Genomic DNA, 27,355 nt, shown 5'->3' with positions numbered 1-27,355 from the left:
TGAGGATCTCAATAGGTATTTGCTGAGTGAGCAGCGAGATGCAGTGAGAGAAAGTGGCTCACACTGTAAAGACAAAATGACAGAAGCCTGGCCTGTGCTAATTCTTGATTTCAGAGGAAGCACTGTTCAGGGCATACATGTGACCCAGGTGGCTGAGTGAGCGACAGGCTGACGTCATGTGGGTAAGTCAGCCACGTGGGTACCAAGGTCACAGTGGCAGCAAGAAGAGATGGGGAGGTGGCAAAAGGGTGGTGTACTCAGATGAGGAAACAGGGAGGCAGGGCATAAAACAGGATTTTAAGAATTTTACTGGGGCATAGCACGCTCAGTCTGTCTGAGGCGCTGGTATCCCACATGGGCACCAGTGCATGGCCTGGTAGCTCCACTTCCGGTCTAGCCCCCTGCTAATGGCTTAGGAATGCAGTGGAGGATGGCCCAAGTATGTGTGCTCCTGTACCCACGTGTGGCACCCAGAGGGAACTCCTTGTTCATGGCTTTGGACTACCCAGCCCAGCTCTGGCTATTTTGGCTGTTTGGACAGTAAACCAGTGGATAGAAACTTTGTTATAATTCTGCCTTTCAGATAAAAATAAATATTTTGTTTTAAAATTGGGCCCGGTGCAGTAGCCGAGTAGCCTTGCACACACCAGGATCCCATATGGGCACCGGTTCTTTTTTTTTGTTGTTAAGATTTATTTTATTTTTATTACAAAGCCAGATATACAGAGAGGAGGAGAGCCAGAGAGGAAGATTTTCTGTCTGTTCATTCACTCCCCAAGCCACTGCCATGGGAGGAGCTGAGCTGATCCGAAACCAGGAGTTGAATCTCTGCAGGGTCTCCCGGGCAGGTGCAGGGTCCTAAGGCTTTGGGCAATCCTTGACTGCTTTCCCAGGCCACGAGCAGGGAGCTAGATGGGAGGCAGGGCTGCTGGGATTAGAACCGCCGCTCAATGGGATCCCAGTGAGTTCAAGGCCAAGGATTTTAGCTTCTAGGCCATGTCACCAGGATGGGCACCGGTTCTAATTCCAACAGCCCCGCTTCCCATCCAGCTCCCTGCTTGTGGCCTGGGAAAGCAGTCGAGGATGACATAAAGCCTTGGGACCCTGCACCACGTGGGAGACCTGGAAGAGGCTCCATGCTCTGGCTTCGGATGGGCACAGCTCTGGCCACTGAGGCCACTTGGGGAGTGAACCAGGGGACGGAAAATCTCTTTTCCTCTCTGTAATATCTGACTTTCCAATGGAAAAAAAAAAATCTTTTAACAATTTTTAAAATGTATTTGAAAGGCAGAGTTACAAGGAGAGAAGAAACAGAAATCTTTCATCTACTGTTTTGCTAGACAGCTGTAATGATCAATGTTGGGCCAGGCTGGAGCCAGGAGCTTCCTCTGGGCTGCCCACTTGGATGGCAGAAGCCCAGGCACTTGGGCCATCTTCCCTTGCTCTTTTTCAGGCTATTAGCAGGGAGCTGAACCAGCTCCTATATGGGATGCTGGCACAGCAGGTGGCGACTTAAGCCACATACCAGTGACAACCCCACCATCTGGGTTTCTTCACCTATAAATAAATTGTAATAAAGCCTTATGAAAATGTGTTTACTCTCTAACCATTATGGAATAAGTGAGATCCTCAAGGTAGCTATAATTTAAATGATTATTATAATACATTTTGATAGTATTATATTTTACATAGTCTGACACAAACGAGTGTAACAATAAAGCATGATGCTTCTCTTTTACCTTTCATTATGAACAATGCGTTGGACAATGGAATAGTCACCGCATGTACATGGTTATTAGAAATAGTGACACTTCCAGAATGACCACACATTACAGCAATACTCTTGCAATACTTCCGGCATCATCTGATACGTGCTTCGTGGCAATGACAGAACAAGCAATGGGGCTGATGCCAGAACAGCACTTCTGATATACACACTGATAAGGGAAAAAAAAGGCTTTACAGTTGTTCATTAGGGATGCTCATATAAATACTATATTCATATCATCAAAAAATGGCTTAAGTGCCGAGCATTCTCAAAGCTGAAATAAGGTTTAAAATGTTTAGCTTTATTTCTATGAAAGGTGCAAAAAGAAAACAGAATTTTCCAGATGCTTTACCATGTAGACTATAATTTGGGGTCTGCAGAGTCAGTAATGCTGAACTGCCTGTTAGGTTTCGTGGCTTCTCGCATCAGCTCTTGCAACTGTCCGATTTGTTCATCACGGAAGTCGTTCAGCTTTTCTTCTGGGAGAAAGGTGCCAAAACATGCCTTCTCGGTTGGATTTTGTCTGTTGTTACTGGCTTGTTGCCATAACACTGCTGCATATGCCTGGTAAGAGGAGGAGGAAAAGGAAGGCTGTAGATCAACAGAGCTCACATCAGGCACACGCTCTCCTGTCTAATCCCGGAAGTGGGAAGAATTCTTAATCCAAGTGGCCTAGAACAGAACACAAACAGTATAGTGTCTTCGCTATCCAGCAGTAATCTGAAATGCCTCATTTTCAGGACTCCAGGAGGTTCACAACAGTGAATCAGTGCCGGGGAGAACCCTCAGCTGGCTCCCAGGGCACGTACACGCCCCCAACACCATTTGCAAACTGGACATGCACACTGCCCGGGACAGCAAAGGAGTCCTTCTGCACTGTAAGGTAAGTTGCAAAATTAAGTTCACTCCTCTGCTTTGAATCAACTTTTAATTAAAATGCTTCTCTGATATGCTTTTAAATCTTTAGGCCTTCAGCAATAGTTCTGTTAGGAAAAAACACTACTTTTTCAGGAACTTTTGCTCTTTTTCAGTGTAACTGTCAATGTTGGCACAACACTGCTTTATGGAACACACTCTAACACATTTCACGTCCTGAGGTCATAGGTGACCTGCGCTCTCGGGGTAAGGCTCCGCTGGAGGTGAAACGGGCTTTCCCAGACCCAGCCTCCTGCAGGGAACAGTACCCACCAGGACTAGGGAGCAACCAACACTGCTAACAGCTGGAAATACTCCTCCCTGCTGGGCTAACTTGGGATCGAAATGGCACCTTAACTTGCCCACTGAAAAAGAAATTGGGTATAACTTGCTACTTCTGTTTCTGACAAGCTTGTGAAAGAGGACATATACTATACTGATTCAATATGACATTTGGAGGTGTTTTAAGTCAGGCTCTGCCTCCACGGGACTCCTGCTGCTTATTAACCTGGCTATCGGTCTGAATTCAACTGGTACCACTCAATTACCAGCAACAAAGTGGTGAGGATATGTTGGAATGTTTTTCATGAACAATTTCACTTATTTCGGTCACACCAATCTTAGCAAGGCTAAGGGAGATGTTCTAGTGGCTGATGCGCTCCCCAGGTGTCTCCAGGAGCCTGCAGGAACTCCAGTTCCCAGGGCCTCACTTACTGCCTCCCAGGCACACACGAGCAGGAGGCTGGAGCTGGGGACCGCGCTGGCCTGAGCCCAGCTCTCTATTACAGGGGGCAGGCAGCCCAGCAGCACCTCACATGCCTCACCCTGGACACAACTGCCTTCAGAATAAAAATGGCATATTTGCTTGACTAGATTTTGTGATGAAGAAGCAGATACTACGGGTCTCTAACGTAGAAGCACGCAGTAGGGCCTGTATCAAAACAAACCACCACCAAACAGGCCTCTGTGAATTTGCAGGAAACGGGGGAGGCAAAAAAAGTGTCACCATCAGGAAAAGCTGCCACCAGAGGGGTCAGCGTGGTGGCCAGCATTCCACACGGGCACCCCTTTGTGTCCCTGATGCTCCACTTCCCATCCAGCTCCCTGCTTGTGGCCTGGGAAAGCAGTGGAGGACGGCCCAAAGCCTTGGGACCCTGCACCTGGAAGCAGCTACTGGCTTCGGATCAGTTCCGGCTACTGTAATCATTTGGTGAGTGGACTAGCAGGTGAGAGATACTTGTCTCCTTCTCTGTCAAATCTGCCTTTCAATTGAAACAAAGTGCTTTTTGTTTGTTTGTTTTTGGTTTAAGTCATCACCAGCAAAATCCAAACAAGAACTGCACAGTCTCCGAAGCAGTGATGGAAACACGGCAGCTTTACAGAGAAGAAACCTGGAACTAAGCCATCAGGTAGGCGGCACCAGCTTTAAATCATAAAGCCAGCAGGCAGCCCCTGAACTTACACTCTCAGAAAGCTCTGTCACTCTGTCTCCCCCCAGTAATGCATCGCCCCAATGGAATCGCCAGAAAACTTCTGGCATCGCAGGGTGCGCCCCAGGGCCTGCCTGTCTGAAGTCTCACCTCGTCTGTGCCTCTTCTCCAGAGACCCCCTCGTGAACTTGGGAGGCAGAGGAGATGGTGCTACCACCCCCACGGGAGAGCCTCAGGGAGTGCCTGGCCCCGACTGAAGCACGCGGGGAGGCCCCAGCCATCAGTCTAGCGTTCCTGTTTGCTTCCCTTCTCTCTCTCCCTGGCTTATTTCCTCCCTCTACCCCTCCCCTCCACTCTCTTCTTCCCTAACGTGCGGTGTGAGTATGGAGATGGGACCTGAACGGAGATGACCAAGGTACGCCTCCCCTGTGCTTGTCTACATCCTCCGTACACTTCCTCTCCCTGCCCCATCCCTCCTCTCACCCCTGGTTTGGGCCTGCACAGAGATGACCAAGGTACTCTATACCTCGTCTCTCTCTCTCCTTCCCTCACCCCTTTCTGGTTTCACCGTGCTTAGAGACGGCCTGCACAAGGATGAATGAGGTACTCTTCCTTTCACTCCTCTCTAATCCCTGGCTCACTGCTCGAAGGCAGAGCCTGATGAGCTACTCTGTTCCTCTCCCTCTGTCACAGTCCATCTCTTCCCTAACCCCTGGTGGGTCTGTGCTTGGACATGACCAAAGCCCTAAGACGTTCTGAGCGGGTCTGGACCCATAGCACGTGTCACTCTGTCTCCTGTCTCTGTCCTTTGCTAACCTGTGACGTGGCAGTCTGCAGAGGGGGCCTGAGCGGGATGACCAAGGAACTCCAGCCCCCTCTCCCACACGATTTCTCCTTTTAATCCCCGTCTGTCCTCCGTTAGCTCTCCTCTGGTCCCTGAGCTGACTGTGTGGAGATGACCACGGTCCTCTAGCCCTCTCTTCCCCACGCACACCACCCCGTCTGCCTCTTCTTCCCTAAGCCCTGGTGTGCCCGAGTCTGGAGAAGGGGTCTGAATGAGGCTGAACAGGGTCACCCTCACTCTTCTCTCTCCACGCTACCTCTCCTCCTCCTCCCTGACCCTGGCGTGACTTTATTGAGACAGCACCTAAAGGTGACTGTGGAACTATCTTTCCCTCCTCTCTGACCCTGAGTGTACCTAGACCTGTAGGGTTTGTCTCTCCCCCTCCACCCCCACTTCCCCAGCTTACTGCTCATGTGCACTGTGGACGACAGCAGAGCATGCCTCAACTACTAGTGTCGCATCACTGTACAGGAAGCCAGCCTGGTCATCCCTGACTGTTAAAGGGATCCGGGCAGAGAGGTACAAATGGAAGATGTCTCACTCTGCCTTTCAAATAAAAGATCCTATAAAAATACCATAATTTAAAATGGAGTGGTAGGTTTTCATGAACACATCTTGGCCACCATGGTTTAAGTAAGGAAAAGATCAGAACACAGCAAAGTCACAGAAACCATTAAAATGGACTTCACAGTTGAGAGACTAAGTATGAGTAACAAGAATACCAGTCCAGAAAAGCCCAGGACCCATTCACATGCGGGTGGTGAGGGAAAAACTACACGTATACAAATGGGTAAGCCTAACTGGAGCATACCTATACAGTGACAGCAAAAGCTCCCTAAGTAAGAAATTGCATTATATAGTGACATATGCAAATAAGCTTTTAAACCATAAGAATACAATACTTAAAAATAAACAGGATATGGGGCCCGGCGGCGTGGCCTAGCGGCTAAAGTCCTCACCATGAAAGCCCCGGGATCCCATATGGGCGCCGGTTCTAATCCCGGCAGCTCCACTTCCCATCCAGCTCCCTGCTTGTGGCCTGGGAAAGCAGTGGAGGACTGCCCAAAGCTTTCGGACCCTGCACCCGCGTGGGAGACCTGGAAGAGGTTCCAGGTTCCTGGCTTCGGATAGGCACGCATCGGCCCATTGCGGCTCACTTGGGGAGTGAATCATCGGACGGAAGATCTTCCTCTCTGTCTCTCCTCCTCTGTGTATATCTGGCTGTAATAAAATGAATAAATCTTTAAAAAAAATAAACAAAAATAAACAAGATGAAATTTTTGTTCCGAACATCTGATCTCTGTGCTGTCTTTGACAGTAAGTTTTTATATAACTAAATGGTAGAGAAAGAAAACAGGAATGAAGCTCTGAGAAATGCTGGAATGGGAAGTTACAGCTCCGACTTTAGGCTTGGTCCTAATCAGACACTGTATTGTTCCTGAGTGTGACAGTAATGAGATGACCATCAGCACCGACAGAAGAAAACACTTTATCAAGCGTCCAGTATGTGTCCTTTCTTGTTCTTTAAAATTGCAAATACATAACCCCAAAGTAATGATATGAAAAAAAATCCAAACTGTCAAATTCTATAACTATACTAAGTTTTCAAAACGATATTCATATGTAGAAAAACATTGATTTAGCAAAATCTCTGTATTGTTAATGCCTTAAAACTGCTATGTGTCTAAGATGTTTTAAACCAGAGTATAATTCAAGACAATAAGTAACATTGATTCTATACATAAAACCCACCATTTCCAATATTTTAACATTTTTCTTAATAGCATGAAGAGTTGACATTAAATCACGAAAATGCTACATTCTCTTCCACAAAATCAGAACATGAATAGTCCGTCCTTTTTAACTACATAAATCATTATATATGGTCTTACCGGCCAGGTATAAATTGTGTAGCTATTCCTGTGAACTAAGAAGGGCACCTTTAAATCTCTAAGGGAGGGCCCGGCGGCGTAGCCGCTAGCCTTGAAAGCCCCGGGCGCCGGTTCTAATCCCAGCAGCTCCACTTCCCATCCAGCTCCCTGCTTGTGGCCTGGGAAAGCAGTTGAGGACAGCCCAATGCATTGGGACCCTGTACCGGTGTGGGAGACCCGGAAGAGGTTTCTGGTTCCCGACTTCGGATAGGCGCAGCACCGGCCGTTGCGCTCACTTAGGGAGTGAACCATCGGACGGAAGATCTTCCTCTCTGTCTCTCCTCCTCTATGTATATCTGACTTTAGGGAAGGGTCCGGTGCCATGGCCTAGTGGCAAAAGTCCTCGCCTTGAACATGCCGGGATCCCATAAGGGTGCCGGTTCTAATCCTGGCAGCCCCACTTCCCATTCAGCTCCCTGCTTGAGGCCTAGGAAAGCAGGTCGAGGATGGCCCAAAGCCTTGGGACCCTGCACCCACATAGGAGACCTGAAGGACCTGGCTTTGGATCAGCACAGTACAGGCCATTTCAGTCATTTGGGGAGTGATTCATTAGACGGAATATCTTCCCTTCTCTCTCCTCCTCTCTGTTTATATCTGACTTTGCAATAAAATTAAAACAAATCTTTCTTCCCAACATCAATCACTTACCATAAGATTCGACCCAGCAACTTTGCACTTCAATATTTCATGACTACTTCCACAGAAAACCAATTAAAACTGCCATGCCTGCTTGAAAAGCAAAACCATGAGAAACCTGAAAGTGGCCCAAATCACAAGAACCAGGCCAAAGATACCTTGGAAACCTGCGGCCCGCCTGCCCAAGTGCCAATACAAACATACTATAGGAAAAAGGAGTCTGTTGGTAAGGAGAATCAATCGCGTTTGACAGGCTTTGCAATACCCACGTCCCTGCTGGGTGATCACCCGCAGTTTCTCAGCCCCCCAGGCATTTCCACGGCATTGATTCATAGGACATAAGTAGTTAACAAGAGTGTAACATTCATGTCACACAGGAGTGTGTACTCAGGGGAGCAGAACTGACTCGGGACTCATCAGTAATTCCAGGGGGAACACAGGGAGCTAGAACAAAGGTGGTGAGCAAATGTAGATCTGGCTTGCAAACACCCTTGGCGCTGTCCAGAGTGAATTCTGTGCGGCCTTGTGTGAGTCATACACACACCCGCAACAACGTCACACGTGGGAGCTGTACGTATATCTGTGAAATTCATCCAAAAGTTCCTAGAAGCTTAGCAACTGCACTGCACTTAAATTCCTACAAAACAGTACTTCAATATTTTTACTGCTGCATCTCATAGACTTCTGACCCCAAGCTCACAATACAAATAAAGCTGGGAGCAGTGTAATTTAGAACTATTTTTTTTTTTGAAAGATATGCTTGATGCTTTAGAAGCAGAGTGACAAAGCTGAGCCTTCTTAGAGGCTAAGACAGAACAGTGCACAGCATATCCAGGTGCACGTGGAGGATAGGACAGTCCATTGGAACCCGCAGGACACCTGGTACCACAACAGAGGACAGAGGACAGAACAAACCGATCAACTACCCCAGCCATGTGTTGGCAGTGAATACCTGGGCAAACAGAGACTCTAAGGTGGACTGTGTCAGCCAGTGGATTCTGGAGAGATTTCATCATGCTTGAAATGGCAGGATTGGCAGCAATTCAGAACTTGACTGGGATGATACTCTGCTGGCTCTGTCATCAGACCAGAGAGGGTATACCTAAGAAGCCGTTGAACTTGACGGGACAATAAGATGCTGGACTCTATGTTTGGTATACGCTTGCAATGGGGAAATCTCAACTGAACTTGAGCTGTGGTTATGCAACAAGGTGGAGGAATCCACCATGGTGGGAGGGTTTGGGGAGGGGTGGGGAGAACCCAAGTATCTATGTAACTGTGTCACATAATACAATGTAATTACTGAAGTTAAATAATAAATAATTAAAAAAACAAAACAAAACAAAAAAAAAACAGAACTGCTGAACTATCAAAACCACCTGAGTGGTGCCCCTGGAGCGTGCCCCATGTCGGGGACCTGGGATGGGTGGGAGGCAGAGTGGGGCTCCCTTTATTTCCCCTCTTCCCCCAGAAAGAAGGAGAAAAAAGGAGAGAGCATGTGGAAACAATGGTCTTGCCCACTTCCTGTAGCCCTTGACCCTCTGTGCCCTAATCAACTATGTAAAGATTATCAAAATAAAATATTTTTTTAAAAAAGTGACAACGGAAGAAACACATCTTCCACTTGCTAGTCACTCCCCAAATGCCGACAACAGGTTGAGCTGGGAATTCCATCCCGGTCTCACAGGTGGGCAGCAGGAGCCCAAGTACATACTTACTTAATGACTTCTTCATCTAAAAACACTTATAAACCTAATGCTGGGCCCGGCGGCGTGGCCTAGCGGCTAAAGTCCTCGCCTTGAAAGCCCCGGGATCCCATATGGGCGCCGGTTCTAATCCCGGCAGCTCCACTTCCCATCCAGCTCCCTGCTTGTGGCCTGGGAAAGCAGGAGAGGACAGCCCAAAGCCTTGGGACCCTGCACCCGCGTGGGAGACCCGGAAGAGGTTCCTGGTCCCAGCATCGGATTGGCGCGTAGCGGCCCGTTGCGGCTCACTTGGGGAGTGAAACATCGGATGGAAGATCTTCCTCTCTGTCTCTCCTCTCTGTATATCCGGCTTTCCAATAATAATAAAATCTTAAAAAAAAAAAAAAAAAAAAAAAAACCTAATGCTATACTAAAGTTACCTTTTCTTGGAAACAGTAAGATTTTTGACTAGAAGTATCTTGTTTCCTCGGCTGCAACAAAAGATCAAATAAGGAGAAAGCAACAGCTGTATCATGGCAGCATTTAAGACAGCCCTGGCAGGCAGCAGCGACACTGTGGCCTGTCACTACCAACGGGCTGATCAGCACACAGTCCCCACGGCTCATATTCCAGATCACCCCTGAGCCAAGTGGGATCTCACCAGAGGAGGAATGCCAATTTTCTTGAAACATTTTCAGAGTACTAGATGAGAGGGAGTCCTCTTCGACCTCATTCTGTGAATTGGAATTATCCCAGCAAAACCAGACAGTAACACAACTGACAACCAAAGACCAACATCCCTCATGAACACAGAAGGCAGACATCTTGACAAAACACTAGCAGATCAAAACAACACATCAAAAAAGACATGATGAAGTGGATTTATTCCATGGGTATAAAGGGGGTTCAACATGCATAAACCAAATTAATGTGTTATGTCCATGCAATCAAGGACAAAAACCCCATTTTATTTCTGTAGGTGCACAAATAAAATCCAACATCATGACCCTCAACAAAGTAGGTATACACAATAAAGATCAATTCTAAGGCCCCAGACAAAATCATACCCAAGTGAGGAAAGTCAAAACCATTTCCTCCGAGTCAGGCTTGAGACAATGTTGTTCACTCTTTCTCCAGGAGGACCCGGAGGTCTGAGAAAAGGCAACGGGACAAGAGGAGGAAACAAGGACATCTAAGCAGGTACGGGAGAAGTCTAATAATCTCTAATTACAGACAGCATTTCATAATCAGAACATTTAAAGATGCCACCAAAAAACTTAGTAATAATAAATTCAGTAATGTCATTAGATACCAAACCAACAAAAAAGTACCCTTTTTTGCACAATAACAAAGTTGCTAAGAAAGACATTTAAAAAGTAATCCCATTCAAAGAAGCTACAAAAATTCAATCTCACGACAATCGGATAGTCACAAAAGGCAAGAGAGCAGTGCCAGGCCGTCCTGAACACACCCACTAACTGCTGTGGCATGACACCAAGTGTAGTAAAACGCTGGCAAGCATTTAAGTGACCAAGCACCCAGATCTGCCAAATCCATGTCGATCTGCCAAGCAAGCCACTATAGTGGAGAAAAGTGGGACACTAACAATTAGGTCACAAAGTCCCTTACACATCACTCTCACTACGCTTATCAAATAACTTCTAGACATGTACCTGATTCTTCAAATTGTCTGGCTGTTTATCTCACCAGCCTCATTACATGCCATACCTATAGTTTCCAAATATTCCATGTTCTTCCCCGCATCCGAGGCATACTCCATCTTCAGCAACATCCTTACTACTCCCCGGCCTGGGACTGCCCCCATAACCTCCTTGCACTCTCTACACAAGTGCTTCCATGCCCAGTTCATGTTATGAACACTCAAAGGCAAAGTCATGAAGGCCAAGTTCATACCTGGAAACGCACGTGCCTTTAGCAGCCAGGAGCACCTGGTGTTAACATGCACTTACTGAAGAGAAGCAGGGAGGCAGAGGGACATAAAATGAGCTGACCAACACGACTCAATGTTGTTTCACCTGACAAGTTCTGTGAAAAGTGACACTGCCAACTTCGCATTGCAATCTGCACCTTACCCTCCTCAATTTCTCAAAAACTCACTTGACCATTGGAACGGATGAGCTTACACAGGAAATATATTTCAGGCATCCTAATATGAAATCAAGAAATGTTATCTTGCCAGAAGAAAACAAGCATAATCTAGCCTTTTACGTGTTTAACTTGAAAGGAGTTCTGAGTATGCCCTTCCTCATTCCTTCTCTTGTAACATCAAAAATCTGTCACTGAAATTAATATTCTCTGTAGTATGACATGCCTGTCTACTCTAGCCTTGACTTCTACTGAAAGGATAAAAGGCACATATTTTATCTATGTGAAAACCAGTGCTTGGTTTGTCAGGCCCATATATTTGTTTGAAAATTAAAGCCTCAAGTGGCAGTATTTCTGTTTTTAAAACTGAAATTGTCAAATTGGGCCAGGCATGGTAGCCTAGTGGCTGAGGTCCCCGCCTTGCATGCACCAGGATCCCATATGGGTGCCAGTTTGTGTCCCAACTGCTTCTCTTCCCATCCAGCACCCTGCTTGTGGCCTGGGAGGGCAGCAGAGGATGCTCTAAGACCTTGGGACCCTGTACCCACATGGGAGACCTGGAAGAAATTCCTGGCTCGTGGCTCCTGGCTCCTAGTTCAGCTCTGGCTGTTGTGGCCACTTGGGGAGCGAACCAATGGATGGAAGATTTTTTTCTCTGTCCCTCCTCCTCTCTGTGAATCTGACTTTTCAATAAAAAATAAAATATTAAAGAAAGAAATTGTCAAAGTAAATTGACTAGATTGGGCCCGGCGGCGTGGCCTAGCGGCTAAAGTCCTTGCCTTGAACGCGCCAGGGTCCCATATGGGCGCCGGTTCTAATCCCGGCAGCTCCACTTCCCATCCAGCTCCCTGCTTGTGGCCTGGGAGAGCAGTCAAGGATGGCCCAAAGCTTTGGGACCCTGCACCCGCGTGGGAGACCCGGAAGAGGTTCCTGGTTCCCAGCATCGGATCGGCACGCACTGGCCCGTTGCAGCTCACTTGGGGAGTGAAACATTGGAGGGAAGATCTTCCTCTCTGTCTCTCCTCCTCTCTGTATATCTGGCTTTCCAATGACAATAAAATCTTTAAAAAAAAAAATTGACTAGATTACTTGCTTGCCCAAGGATATTACCACTGGTCCTATGACACTCAGATCTATCCCTACTGGGAAACAGACATGAACTCCTTGGGAAACAGTTACCAAGAGAGCTCTGCCCCTACAGGACCTATAGCCCTTACAAACTCAGATGTGACACAGTACGGCAAAACTTTAACACACTGTGACAAAGAACATGTTCACCAGGAAAAAGAATCCTCCCATGACCTACCAGGTGGTAACCACCTGGCCGTTGCCCATCCAGCACCCAGCGATCAGGTCACCAGACTGCCCTTAACCCCCCAGCAGGAGGGACCATATCAGTTCCACTCCCCACCCAAGCCGCACCATAATTTGGGGTCATGGGGTCTGGAGCCTACATCCCTCCACTTCAGCCTCTAGGGACCAGGCACCACTGGGGGCCTCAAAGCACAGCTTACCAAGAAGGATTCTCCCCAAAAGTAGAGGACACACTAGGGCAGATGGCTTTCTCAAGATCACCAACCACCCACCATTTCTCTCCCCCGTCCTCATAAAACAGCTGCCCTTTCTCTCTCATAAAACAGTGCCTCCTTTCTGTTTAGGCATGCAGAAAGTGCTAGAATCATGACAGGTTCCACAGGAGACTTGCCTGAATTCTGGATAAGCCAGGTTACCTTAAAGAAACTGACCTCTCAGTAGATCAATTTCTGCAGCTCTTTATGCTGTTTTTTTTTTACTTTTTTTTATTAATTATTATGCATTATGTGACAGTTTCATAGGCTCTGGGAATCCCCCCACCCCTCCCCACGCCCCTCCCCCCTGGTGGATTCCTCCACCTTGGTGCAGTATTACAGTTCAAATTCAATCAAGATTCTTTCCTTGCAAACATATACCAAACATAGAGTCCAGCTACTTATTGTCCAGATGGGTTGAACAGTTTCTTGGGGAGACCATTTCTGGTCCAAAGTTAGAGCTGGTAGAATATCATCCCAGTCAATTAAGAGTCCCAATATAACATTAACAGCAATTTGTAACATTATGGAATTGACATGGTTTTGCGTAACCAGTATGTTAAAAAAAAAAAAAAAAAAAAAAAACAAGTCCTAACCACAACCTATGATTTGCTCATTGACATTTCAATTTTAGTTTGTATACAGGACCGGCTGCTATATACCTTAAAATGGCTATAAGGTACCATTCAGCTGTCTCGTGTCTATTTCATTTTAGTATTTAGCCATTTGTTGTGTTGAAGTATAATTTTACTGATCTTGGCAGATTTTAGGATAATCTAGACTGGCTTGTAACTCTAACAAGACATTTTTCAACAATTAAGGTACAGAACATTTTTTTTTGGGGGGGGTGTGCAGGAAAGTCCCCAACACCACGGTGAAGAGTGACTAATCTTTGTGTCCCACCCAGCGAGGCATGAGCAAATCCATGCCAGCTCTTTCCTGTCAGATTCCAAGCTCTACTTTCTGTTGTTTGTCTATTTATTTTAGGTTTTTTTAGTTTGTATGATTGTTTGTTTGCTATGAGGGGTTTTCGAAGCGATCCTGATGGTCATTGCAAGGGAGGGTGGGGGTCCAGAGGTGGAGCCAGGCTCGGACCAGAGAAAGCTCTCCTCCCTGGTCCCGAAGGACGTTTATTGTTCTTCTGTTTCTGCGGACCTCTCAGGGCTTCTGGTTGTCTTTCCGATGTAACTAATACTTAGCTGCTCTCTCCACCTGAAATGCCCTCCTGCTTCTTACCAATCATTTACATGAAACAGAAATCAGAAAACCAAGGTAAAAATTGAAGTGATAAAAGGCCTTATATTTTGAAATGCACTGTTTGAGAAAAAAAGCCAACATCAATTTAACAATAAAATTATTTTATGTATATTAGATCATAACAATGTACTCACTTCTAATGATGTGTATACTAAAAAAATCTATTGCTCTTTTCTGTACTTCGATCAGATGCTTGTAAATCTATTTTGTCTTGTTTTAGGGAACACAGATACACTGAAGAAAGGCGTGCCCAACCATGTGACTTGACTTATAACAAAACGAACTGCCTCTGGGAAACAATTACACAGGAGAGCAGGGATGCAATAGTGATTTTTAAAATATAAATGCTTTATTAGCACTTGACTTTCAAAACTGTGGAAATAAAAATCTTGGAAAAAAATTAAAAGATGAATCATAAGCATTTTTTTAGAAGCCCACACACTACACCTAACTTTCCTATTGCCCTGCTTCCTAATGGCTTCTTGCATCCCCAGCCCACGCCCACATCCTGAAGCCTTTGGTGTGGTGGTCTTGGCTAGCCCTTATCTAGGCTATAAGTCAGCAAAGAGCAGGGAGCAGCAGCAGCTCCGATCTCTGAGAACTGGTTAGCAATGCATCCTCCTGTCCTCCAGCCCCGATCCACCAGAAACTGCACAGGGCCAGTCCCCTGCCAGAAGAGGCCCTGCAGAGCACCCTGCTGGACTCAGCCTGGAGAGGCACTGCTGCGTGCGAGGCTCCCTGCACCTGCTCTCACTTCCCAAGGCTTCAGGTACCTCAGGTCAGCGACAGTCTGAATACAATAAGGGCAGGCTCAGGGAATAACCGATGCCTACATTTTGAGTTGCATACCTTTCTGAGTTAGCATGATGAGACCTCCCACCAATCCATCCCATCCCTGCTGGGACACACACATGGCCCACAGAGTATATGCGGCCTGCCCATTTGTCCCTTAGTAGCCGTCTCAGATATTAGATCAGTTCTGGCACCGCAGAACACCATGTAACCTGTGTCTTGCCTAATAACAACCCCAAAGGGCAAGTTTAGTGAGGATACCAACTCAGATATGCCAGGGGAAGCTGAGAAATAAGTTGCTGAAACCTACAGTAAAAAAAAAAAAAAAAAAATTCTGGAGCTGGTGTTGCATAGTGGGTCAAGTTGTCACCTGTGACACCAGCATCCCAAATGGGCACCGGTTCAAGCTCTGGCAGCTAATATGGCTAGAAAAGCTGTACAAGATACCCCAAATGCTTGGGCCCCTGCACCCCCATGGGAAACCTGGAAGCAGCTCCCGGTTTGGGTCAAAGTCATCCAGGCCATTGGAGCCAGCAGACAGAAGGTACTCTGTTCCCTCTCTCTCTCCCTCTTTCAAATAAACACAGCTTTTTTAAAAAAATGAATCTTTTGTAAAATTGTAAGAAAATGTTAGTTTTGCTGTGTGGATTTTAACGTAAACATGCTATGTGCTTAATTAAGATGGAAAAAGCATTCAATCTATGGGAGGATGACATTAATAGAAGCTTCATTCCAACTGACAGCAAGTATAATACAGGACTGGATTCGGCACTGCCCTAGGAGTGAGGCGCCCCGGCGGGTGGACACAGCCCTGTGGCAAGGAGAGGGGAGGGCACTAGAACCATTTTCCTCTTCCCCTGCTGGGAAGGCTGCACCTGCCAGAATACTGACAGTCATCAAGTTGCCCCTCAGTGTCTCTGTGCGACCGGCTCCAGGAACTCCCTCGCCCTGCAGATCCTCAAAGCCCAAGTGTCCACGGTCCTACGTAAAACAGCATGGGGTCTCTGCATGTCCTCCTGTGCACTTTAAATCGCCTCTAATTTACTTAAATGATACTACATTGCTTAAGAACGATGACAAGAAAAAGTCTGTTCATATTCAGTACAAATTCAACTTTCTGAGTGTTTTCTATGTGGGGTTTGTTGACCAGGAATGCAGAACCCATGGATATGAAAGGCAGATTACATGTAAGTGTATAACCTATGCAGAAAAGAAGTTCTATTTAACATAAATGTCATAAGCAGCTTGTGCAAAGGGGCCAAGTTGTGTGACACAACTGCTGGAACACTAACATTTGCTTCTGACGCTGCAGGTGCTCTGGCTCACTCTGACGCAGGCTCTCTGAAGCCTTACTAACAAAGCAATGGAAGGTACACTACGGCAAATGTCCGCAGATGCCGATAAGCCAAAATAAAATTTCTAAGAATTAATTTCAAGTCAAATTTTAGACAACTTTCTCATATAGCCCAAGGAGACAGTTTAAGATTTAATAAAGGATTCAAATCAAAATCCCAGCATTCGTAAATGTCACATCATACTGTGTCTTACATATTTCACTTCAGTAAATATTTGGAAAAATCAATTTCTACTTTAAAGATAAAAAGCTTAACACGGGCCCTGGAACATTACTGACAATCAAGTGAATGTGGATTGGAGAAGACAGTAATATAGTTTAATGGAACTTGGCTTAATCCCAGAGTAAATTTCAACAGCAATAATCACAATTTGTAGGGAGTTTTCGTTTCTAAAAAATTATCAGCTTAAAACTGAAATAACTTCAAAGATCAGTTTTACCTAGCAAAATTTTCTGAAATTTTCCTCTACTTAGGCTATAAAATATTCATTATATTAAAATGGAAATTCAATGCATTCAGTATAATCCCAGAATAAAAACAACAGAACTACAATTTATTATCAACTTCACAAGAATGTTCTGTAATATGAAGTAGTATTTAAAGTTTCTTTAAAATGCATGTCTATCATAACAGATCTAAACCTACATCCAGAAACCTTCAAACTTTTGGAAGAAAATGTTGGAAACACACTGCAACACTTAGGGGTAGGCCCTCACTTCCTAAAAAAGACTCCGAAAGCAGTAGAAATCGAGACTAAAATAAACAATTGGGACCTCATCAAACTAAGAAGCTTCTGTACAGCTAGAGAAACAATCAACAAAGTAAAAAGGCAACCCACAGAATGGGAGAAGATTTTCGCACACGACATAGGTGACAGAGGGCTAATCTCCAGAATATACAAAGAGCTACAAAACAACCAAAATGTCAAAACAAACAAGCCACTCAAGAAATGGGCACGGGAAATGGGCAAACACTTCACAAAAGAACAAACCCAAATGGCAAATAAACATATGAAAAAATGCTCAAGCTCCCTGGCAATAAGGGAAATCCAAATTAAAACATCAATGAGGTACCACCTAACGCCAGTAAGATTGGCCCACATGAATAAAAGCACCAACAACACTTGTTGGCGAGGTTGTGGGGAAAAGGGAACCCTACTCCACTGCTGGTGGGGCTGCAGGCTGTAACAGCCTCTATGGAAATCAGTATGGAGAATATTCAAACAACTCAAATTCAACATACCGTATGATCCGGCAATAGCACTCCTAGGAATATATCCAGAACACTTGTTTTATGAGAAACCAACATGCACTCCTATGTTCATAGCAGCACAATCAGTAATTGCAAAAACATGGAAGCAGCCAAAATGACCATCAGCAGATGATTGGATAAGAAAGCTATGGTTCATCTACTCCATGGAATACTACTCAGCTATTAAAAAAAACAAAATGCAGTTCTTTGTGGCCAAATGGGCCAAACTGGAAACCATAATGCTAAGGGAAATGAGCCAATCCCAAAAGATTAAATACCACGTGTTTGCCTTAATTTAAGATGATATGATGCTATGTATAACATGTTATGTTAGGTATGTTATATGTTGTGTATAAACTAAAATTGAAATGTCAATGAGATGGTCACAGAAGGTGGATAAGAACTCGCATTTACTTTTACCATATTGGTTACTCATTACTATGTCAATTAATTCCATAATGATGTAAATTTGTGCTGAAGGTATGTTGGAGTTTTTAATTGATCAGGATGATACTCTGCTGGCTCTGTCTTCAGACCAGAGAGGCTATACCTAAGAAGCCGTTGAACTTGACTGGACAATAAGATGCTGGACTCTATGTTTGGTATATGCTTGCAATGGGGGAATCTCAACTGAACTTGAACTGTGGTTATGCAACAAGGTGGAGGAATCCACCATGGTGGGAGGGTTTGGGGAGGGGTGGGGAGAATCCAAGTACCTATGAAACTGTGTTACATAATACAATGTAATTACTGAATTAAAAATAATAATAATAATAAAAAGTCTATTAATTAAAAAAATGCATGTCTATCAATCTGTTAAGACTAGACTTACTAGAAATAGGTATACATTATGTTATAGTAAATGATTTCATCAAAATAGTTACAAATTTTTTACTTTAAGCAAAGTAGAGAAAAATCTGACAGATTTTCATGATGGTCAACATGTAAAATGACTCAGAATGAAAAGTAGAAAAACACAATTTCTGATCACTTCAAATGCATCTACCTGTGGGGCTGGTATCATGGCTCAACAGGCTCCATAACAGTCCGGCTTCCTGCCCATGATCTGGAAAAGCAGCAGAGGGTGGGCCAAATGCTTGGGCCCCTGCATGCACGCGGGAGATCTGGAAGAAGTTGCTGCCTCCTGGCTTTGGATGGGCTCAGCTCCGGCTACGCTGTGGCCATTTGCAGAGTGAACCACAGACTGCATGCTTGCTTGCTTTCGCTCTCTTTCTTTCCACCCTCCTTCCTCCTCTCTCCCTCCATTTTGCTCTTTCTCTCCTTCCCCATTTTCTTCTCTAAATCTAACTTTAAAATTAAAAAACAATCTTTTTTTTAAGAAAATTCATGACAAAAAGTTTCAAGACTGTTAAAAAAAACTTCTGAGTTCTTACAAATGCTATACAACATTATTTGCCCCTCGTATACACACCATTCAAAGGTAATCAGCCTACGGAAAAGAAATTCTTTACAAAATAAATTTGCCATCTCGTTTGTTCTTACATGCAGTATTTCTTAATGTAACTTTTCAGTTAACTTTTCAAAAAGAATTACGAACCTAACTTTAAAAGGTTCTTAAAATTCAACGGTAAAAGTCATTGAATAAAATGTAGACTCTATTAATTTCCACAATTATGACAATGAAGACACACGTTACATAAAGTTAAATCTTACGCACGAGATCTATTATCTCACAAATGTTTAAGTGTAGGGTCCAGTGTAGTTAACCACAGGCAACAATGTTACTTGGCAAATCGGAACTTGTTCATCCTGTGTAATGGAAGTGTTATACCTTTGGGCCAGCAACTTCCCATCTCCACCCCCCTTGCCATGTTCTATTGTGCGCTGCTCTGAGCGTGACTACTTTAGATACTGCATGTAAACAGAGGCATGTGGAACTTGGCTTTCTACGATTGACTTAGTTCACTAAGCACAATGACCTGTGGAATCTTCTTTACTCAGGCTAAATAATCAACTGTCTACTTATACCACACTGTTTTATGCACTCAACAGTTGGTGGACACTGCTATCAGAGAGAGCCACAGTGGTGATCAGCACAGACCAGTGCAATTACCTCTTCAAGAGCCTGACTTCAATTTCTCTTTTTTCAGATGGATACCCAGAAATGAATATGGAGGGGAATGGCTCCCCAGTGTTTTCAGTAGCAGCCACACCATTTCTTTTTTTATTGGAAAGTCAGATATACAGAGAGGAAGATCTTCCATCCAATGATTCACTCCCCAAGTGAGCCGCAACGGCTGGTGCTGCACTGATCCGAAGCCAGGAGCCAGGAACCTCCCCCAGGTCTCCTATGCGGGTACAGGGTCCCAAGGCTTTGGGCCGTCCTCCACTGCTTTCCCAGGCCACAGGCAGGGAGCTGGATGGGAAGTGGAACCGCCGGGATTAGAACCGGCGCCCATATGGGATCCTGGTGCGTTCAAGGCGAGGACTTTAGCCACTAGGCCACGCTGCCAGGCCCGCAGCCACACCGTTTATACACCCACCCGCAGCACACAAGTGTCCTGGCTTTTTCACACCCTCATCAGCATTTGTGACCTATTGGCCAGGGTGACAAGTGGGATGTCTTGTTGAGCTTTAGGCCACGGTTCCCCGGGGACCGGAGGTGTGACACTTCGATCTGTGTTCTTTCTTGAGATTATTTTGGCCTTTTACTTCTCTGGAAAAAAAAAATGCCATTTGGTAAGGAGTACATGGATCTATACTTAACTTGGGGTAAAATTAACATTTTAATAATGTTCACTTCTTTTTCCACGCTGTGTATCTTGTTCAACTACTTCTGACAGTGTTTGTTTTTAAGTCCCTCTCCTTCTTACTAAGTTTACTCCTAAGCATTTTATTCTTTTGTGCTGTTAAAAACTAGAATTATTTTCTTAATTTGCTCTTCAGATAACTTGTTATTAGTATACAGAACTACACGTGATTTTTATATTCTCCAACTTTGTTAAGTCTTTTGGTAGGTTCTTTAAGGGTTTTCTACATTATGATAGCATGCCATCTACACACAGAAATAATTTACTTCTTCCTTCCGGATGTGGATGCCTTGTACAGACATCTTTTCTTTCCTGACCGCTCTCGTGAGGCCTTCAATGACAAACAGCAGTTTTGTGATCCTCCTCGGTGTCTCCTGACCTCAGAGGAAAAGCTTCTGATCCCCCCACTGAGCACGCACGGCTGGAAGACCCAGGCCAACTACAGGTTAAACAGGTGGGGATTAGAGCCACTGCACCCAGTTTCCAAGCAGATAAACACTGGGACTGCACACACTAGATCTGTCTCCGGTACTGTCCACTGACAGGAGACCCCGGGCCATCTCGATCCTGCCCTCTCTCTCTCCTGGTTTGGCCAGAGCATGTTCCAGCAGCGGGAGAACCCAGAGGCGTCAGCCCAGGCCCTGTCACCCCGCAGGTCTCCCCAGCTCACTGACGCAGGGCCTGCCTTCCAAGGGGTGTGTGTCATCTCCAGGACACACAAGACAGTGTAGGCTCTTCTATTATTTCTCACAGTAATAAAAGAAAAAGTAATTTTAAAAATACAAACTCCTAAACTTGAGAATTTCCTTAAAATGCATATACTTCATTAAAAGACAAACTGTTCACATTAACTAAACCAATCTGTTATGGGAAATGCTTTTGGTGTTTCTACTTTCTTTAGTACAGCCTATGATAGAATGCCCTCCCTTTCCAATTAGTGTGGCAAAATACACTTAGGGAGCAATTAAAACTTCCATGAGCAGAGCTTACCTTTTGCAGCCTAATTAAAGATTGATTTTTCAAAGAAGAATAACATATTAAGTCACTAGAGAGAAATTATTTTGAAGTTCCCAAGAAGTAATAACATAGTTTATATCATATTTTTGAAATACACTTGAAACTCAACGGTATCTGTAGTACTTCCAAATAATTAAAGCCCAAGTATCCCACTCAGGAAATGGGCAAGTTATATCAGATTTTGGTCGATATCATAGTGTTGCCTTCTCATAGAATGCCTACAGGTCTTCATACAAAGTGTTAAACAACAGAAATAGAGACAAAAATAAAGAACTAGATGAAACAGAGACCAAGATAACCTTGACCTGACAACTTGAAAGACTACATAACAGAAAGCTGGTATTTATTAAATGGGTTGGTCAAGTTCAAAAGCCAGCATGGTACTGTAGCACGTTAAGCCACCACTCATGGTGCCAATATTTCATATTGCAGGACCGGTTCGAATCTTGGTCACTCTGCTTCCAATCCTGCTCCCCACGAATGAGCCTAAGAAAGCGGGGGAAGATAACCCAAGTGCTTCAGCGCCTTGCGCCCAATGGGGACCAGGCTGGAGTTCTAGGATCCTAGCTTTGGTCTGGCCCAGCTCCAGCTGTTGTGGCCATTTATAGGGAACCAGCAGATGAAAGCTCGCTCGCTCGCTCTTGCATTCTCTCACTCACCTACTCTCGTTCTCGCCTATGTTTGCACATGTACATGTGTAATGTGTGTGCATTGCACCTCTCTGTTACTCTGCCTTTCAAATAAATCTTTTCAAAATAAACTAACTATAAGAAAGGCTCATTGGACAGATTGAAAAGCTCTAATACTGTGACAAAGTAAACTGCCTGGGTTTAGGATAGGAATTGGCAACCTGAAAGCTGACAAGAAAACAAGAATGACTTTGGGTCTTTTTCCTTAAAGCACCAATGAATAATGAAAAAGCAAGTAGTGGTGCCATGCTAGCATAACCATTCTGAAGCCAAGCCCCAGCCAGGGCCTGGGATGCAGGTGCTAGATACCAGCGAGTCCCAGCAGTATACCCTCCCCACCTCAGCTGGAAGTGAGGGAGTGGTACCGCCAGACCCACCAGGTTCTCACCATGGGACTCCTGAGGTCAGGTGCTTCGCCAATAAACAACACTCTGATGACTTGGTCCAGGGCCGAAAGTCCTGAAGCCCACCTTGTCATCAGATAAATTCCTGAAGAGAATGGCATAGCTAGCCACCCAGGAACTGGGACAGGTGCTTAACACCGAAGCAGATCAACCACTGTGACTCAAACCAGACATCACCTGCCTGAAGACCACCAGGCACTACCTGTTCCCATCTCTGGTTCCCTTATTCCCAACTCCCCCTTTCTATGGCCTCCATAAGAACCCCAAAGCATCTTCAGTCAATAGAATGCAGTGCGTAAGGCAGAAGTCTGTAACTGTCCTCATCTACACTAAGCTAGACTTTCTCCTACTTTACCTTCAAATCAGGTTCTCCTTATTCTGATTTTGCATTACTGACAAGAACTGACTTATCAGCAACAACTCCTTCCTGTAATCTTAACCTATCAGAAACAGGCAGATTACACAATAGCATTCTTAAAGAACAACAGATTGTACTCTATGTCTGCACATTGTTTGAAACCAATGACCAAAAGATAGGAACAAGAAGAAATTAAAGAAAAATCCTGTGGCCCCCTCTTCATAGATCTCTCTACCTGCATCAACCAACTGCTCTCCAATTAATTCTCAGGCCTCAGTAACCCTTGGCTGTCTATTCCACAAATTACAAATTCCAACACAAAGTATTAGAATGACCAAAACCAAGGCCTAATCTCAACTCTGACACCCCTGCCTTTCACTACAGTCCCATATTTACAACTGCCCAAAATGTACCTCCATTTGGACCCTTTGCCATTAGACTGCTCAACACAGCCTGGCCGCGATCGTTCCTTACCTAAGGTCTGCCAGGTAGACTTGCTTGCTAGCATGTGTTCGACTGAATGTCACTGAGGATGAGGCAATAGGAAACTCAAGCAATCTGTCCCTCCACAAAGCAACAAGCTGGCCAAGCCAGCGTCCTCAGACCCCTTCAGCTCTAAGGGACACTTGTACCCCAGCTAGTGAAACTGGCCTTTCAGCTCGCGCTGATCCCTGCCCACGTCCCCAGCCACATTCAGCCACATTCCTGACCCACGGAGCAGGCACCACAGGCAACACAACAGACCTTGTTCACAAGGCTTTGGAGTTCCCCAGAGGACCAGCTCAAAGGTGACACCTGTCTCACAATCCTACCAGCAGCAGCCAGAGACGCCAACCCGGGGGGACAGCCATCAGAAACAGGCAAGCCCAATGCACAGCCACCGACGCCAGGGACAACTGGGGACACACAGGGCAGCAAAACCACTTAGGAGAAGAACTGGAAGATGAGATGCTTTGAAAAGCATCCAGTTTTTCCTGGGAATCTCTGGACCTAAGATGTTCAAGGGATGTGGCTTCCCGTCACTGCTTACAGGGCACTCCTTGCAGAGTTGCCTCAGGAGTAGTGCTGACAACGCATCTTCCAAGAGGAAGGCATCCATTTTTATCACATAAATGGTACAGACTTTGAGATTATTTCTTATAAAAGTTAGTATCAGGGCCTGGAGTGGTAGCCTAACAGCTAAAATCCTCACCTTGCGCGCGCCAGCATCCCATATGGACGCCGGTTCTAATCCCAGCAGCTCCACTTCCCATCCAGCTCCCTGCTTGTGGCCTGGGAAAGCAGTTGAAGACGGCCAAAAGCCTTGGGACCCTGTACCCATGTGGGAGACCCTGGGAGACTCCAGGCTCCTGGCTTCGGACTGGCTCAGCTCCACCCATTGCAACCACTTTGGGGAGTAAATCATCAGACAGAAGATCTTCCTCTCTGTCTTTCCTCCTCTCTGTATAGCTGACTTGCTAATAAAAATAAATCTTTTTCCAAAAAAATGTTGATCAATGATATCAACAAAATGATACAGAACTGGAATCTAAAGGAAGACATGCATGGTATTTTGCCATAAGAGTAAAGAATTTGTTTAAGAAAAGAGTTGACTTATTCACATTCTAGTTAAACTTCAACAAACTTATCTTTATATATTTAAGTTACTAACATTAAAAAGAAAACAAAACCATCAAAATTGACTTTTTATGTTTGTGCATGTTTCTTAATAATTTATCTGGAGCAATCTATGTTGGTCACTCCAATGGTATCTTAAATTTCATAACAGAAATCACTAAGAAAAGGAATCAGGTATACTAAAATGCAAGCTTGCTGTCATATGTACTTTTTTAAGATTTCACCACTCATAGTTTTAGCATTAAAATTTAGGAGCAGTAAAATTATGAAAACTATAGGTAAATTTCCAGCTAAAAATGAGAATACAGCACAGCCAACATAAGTGTATGTAAATTGCACTCAAATCCACTCAATTATTTCTCTGAATGATAATGCCTTACATGAGTAATATATGACAAGGGAACAATCCAAAATAGTAACAGAATCACTAAAAAAAAAAAAAAAAAAAAAAAGGGAAAGTAGTAGAAAAAATGCAATTCTTTTCAGTTAACCTAGAATGATCAAAGCCCTAAATGTGCATTCATTTGGGATACAAACTTTTAAGCAAAAAAAGAAAAATTAAGAATCACTTTACAAAGTGTTCTAAAGTATGTATCAATAAGATATGAACTCAAGAAATGACTCAAAAAATACCAAAAAAAATATTAACTCCATAACCAAAGAACATGTTACCAAAGACCACGCCAAAAAATAACATTTTTCACTTATTTATTATATTGTAAGAATATAGACAGGTGTAGAGAGAGGGAGCGAGAGGGGGAGAGAGAGAGAAAAAAACACACTCCCAGAAGTTCAACAGCCAGGGCTGAGTCAGGTCAAGGCCAGGAGCCAAGAATTCAATGTGGCTCTCCCACACAGGACACGGGGCAGGAGCCCAAGCACTGAGTCACGCCCTGCTGCTCCCAGCAGAAAACTGGCATCAGAGGAGAAGCTGGGACGTAAACCCAGGCACCCCAACCTAAGATGGGGCATCTTACCTACTTCCACAAACCCCCATCCACTGAACGTTAGGCATCTATTTGGAAGTAAAATAATCCATGCTAATTAATCACAGTTTCAATTTGCTTTCTGTGTCCTCAATACAATTCTAGACTGAATTATATTTTATATTTATATTATTTTATAATGTCATTTTTCCAATGACCCAGTTCATGTAGGAGAGGATCTTCAAACTATTCATTGGAAATGTGTATAAAAAAAAGGCATGCATTTAGAATTTTTCTGCACCAAAATAAAGTCCTGCCATTTGCTAAAAGGTCTGCACAGGATCTAGTTTGAGCATTAAGAAGAATCAAACAGCAAGTTGAAAACAGTCCCCATGAGAGCAAGACGAATACAGCTAAAACTGAAACAAGGAAAAATAAACATCACATTGATGGTGAGCTTTGGTGGAAGAATGGCAAACTCGTCGATAGTTTATTAGTTTACGGGGCATGGTGGCAGGTGTTGGCCTAGCAGCTGGAATACCAATTGTGTGACTGCCCGCCTTCACCATGCCAGCGCCTACGTGGAAGCCCTGGCTCTGCTCCCAGTCCTGGCAGCCAAGGCTAGATCCAGTGGTTTTATCTCTGCAACCGACATGGGAAATCTGAACCAAGCCTGGTCCCATCCCAGCACTGTGGCCTTGCACTGGAGAGTGAACAAGCAGATGGGAGATGTCTCTCTCTAAAAACATTTTAGGGCCTGGCGCAGTAGCCTAGCGGCTAAAATCCTTGCCTTGCACACACTGCGATCCCATATGGAGGCCGGTTCTAATCCTGGTTGCCCCGCTGCCCATCCAGCTCCCTGCTTGTGGCCTGAGAAAGCAGTTGAGGATCCCCCCAAACCCTTGGGACCCTGAACCCATGTGGGTGACCCAGAAGAGACTCTGGGCTCCTGGCTTCGGATTGGCTCAGCTCCAGTCGTTGTGGTCACTTTGAAAGTGAACTAGCAGACGGAAGATCTTCCTCTCTGTCTGTCCTCCTCTCTGTATATCTGACTTTCCAAGAATAAATATATATTTTAAAGTTTTTTAAAAAATTAATTATGGCAATGCCCCCCCCAAAAAACAGTTTATAAATGAATAGCGTCTTCAGAAGAGATGAGACGCTGCTCCAAGTGAAGCCTGCAGGAGCAAACCACTCACATCAACATCCAAGGAAACATTAACCTGTCTATGCTCTTCACTGAAGAGGGAGAGGGACCAACAGAATAAACAGCAGCCAACACCAGCTTGAACGTTTCAGCGAGCAAAATTTTTACTAGAAACTAAGGTGGCAGCCTTTGCTCAGTGGATACGGGAACAGCTGCAAACAAGAGCGGCATTTTCAATGGACACATCAAACATGTGGGACCAAGACGCTGAGGTGTGTCATTGAAGACCTGGAACAGGCTACGAATCATGACTTTACCAGCATAAACTTGAAGACGAAATACCATGGGAGTGGTGGCCGTGGAGCTCTGCTCACAACACCAGGGACCAGTCAAGAGCAAAGGTCGTGGCAACAGGTTTGGAGGAGGTTCAGGGCATTCTGCTTGCTGACCCTGACAAAGGCCACCTCCTCCAACTGCTCTCACTAGGACAGCGTGTGGAGACCATCAGCCAACGCCTTAACAGAAAAACATCCCAGAAGCTATCTCAGTCCTCCTCGGCCTCAGCCGCACCACACGGGGGGCCGATGAGGGACCACTGCGCATCTTCTGTCCCCTTTTGATTTTCTAATCTCACAACATCCTTAAAGGGCACCTTTTTTTTTTTTTTTTTCTGCAGCTAATAATACACAAAAGACTACACTGCCAGAGCTAGAACTCCCTAGACGGTCTGTTCTTTTTTTTTTTTTTTTTTAAAGATTTATTCATTTTTTTATTACAGCCAGATATACACAGAGGAGGAGAGACAGAGAGGAAGATCTTCCATCCGATGTTTCACTCCCCAAGTGAGCCGCAACGGGCCGATGCGCGCCGATCCGAAGCCGGGAACCT

At 44.9% G+C, this 27,355-nt stretch overlaps 1 protein-coding gene across 1 annotated transcript in view; it reads right to left on the bottom strand.

The window, feature by feature from the left end:
• Nucleotides 1-1,948: 1,948 nt before the first annotated feature.
• SDHAF3 (succinate dehydrogenase complex assembly factor 3) overlaps nt 1,949-27,355 on the bottom strand; it is a 42,433-nt gene continuing 17,026 nt past the window's right edge. The window contains exon 2 of the mRNA XM_004582331.4: nt 1,949-2,332. Within this exon, the coding sequence (XP_004582388.2) occupies nt 2,129-2,332 (204 nt within the window). The 3' untranslated portion in view covers nt 1,949-2,128. The remainder of the gene's footprint in view (nt 2,333-27,355) is intronic.

Source organism: Ochotona princeps, chromosome 20 (genome assembly GCF_030435755.1).
Source record: "Ochotona princeps isolate mOchPri1 chromosome 20, mOchPri1.hap1, whole genome shotgun sequence".
NCBI classification, from domain to species: Eukaryota; Metazoa; Chordata; class Mammalia; order Lagomorpha; family Ochotonidae; genus Ochotona; species Ochotona princeps.
This window is presented reverse-complemented; position numbering and strand designations above follow the sequence as displayed.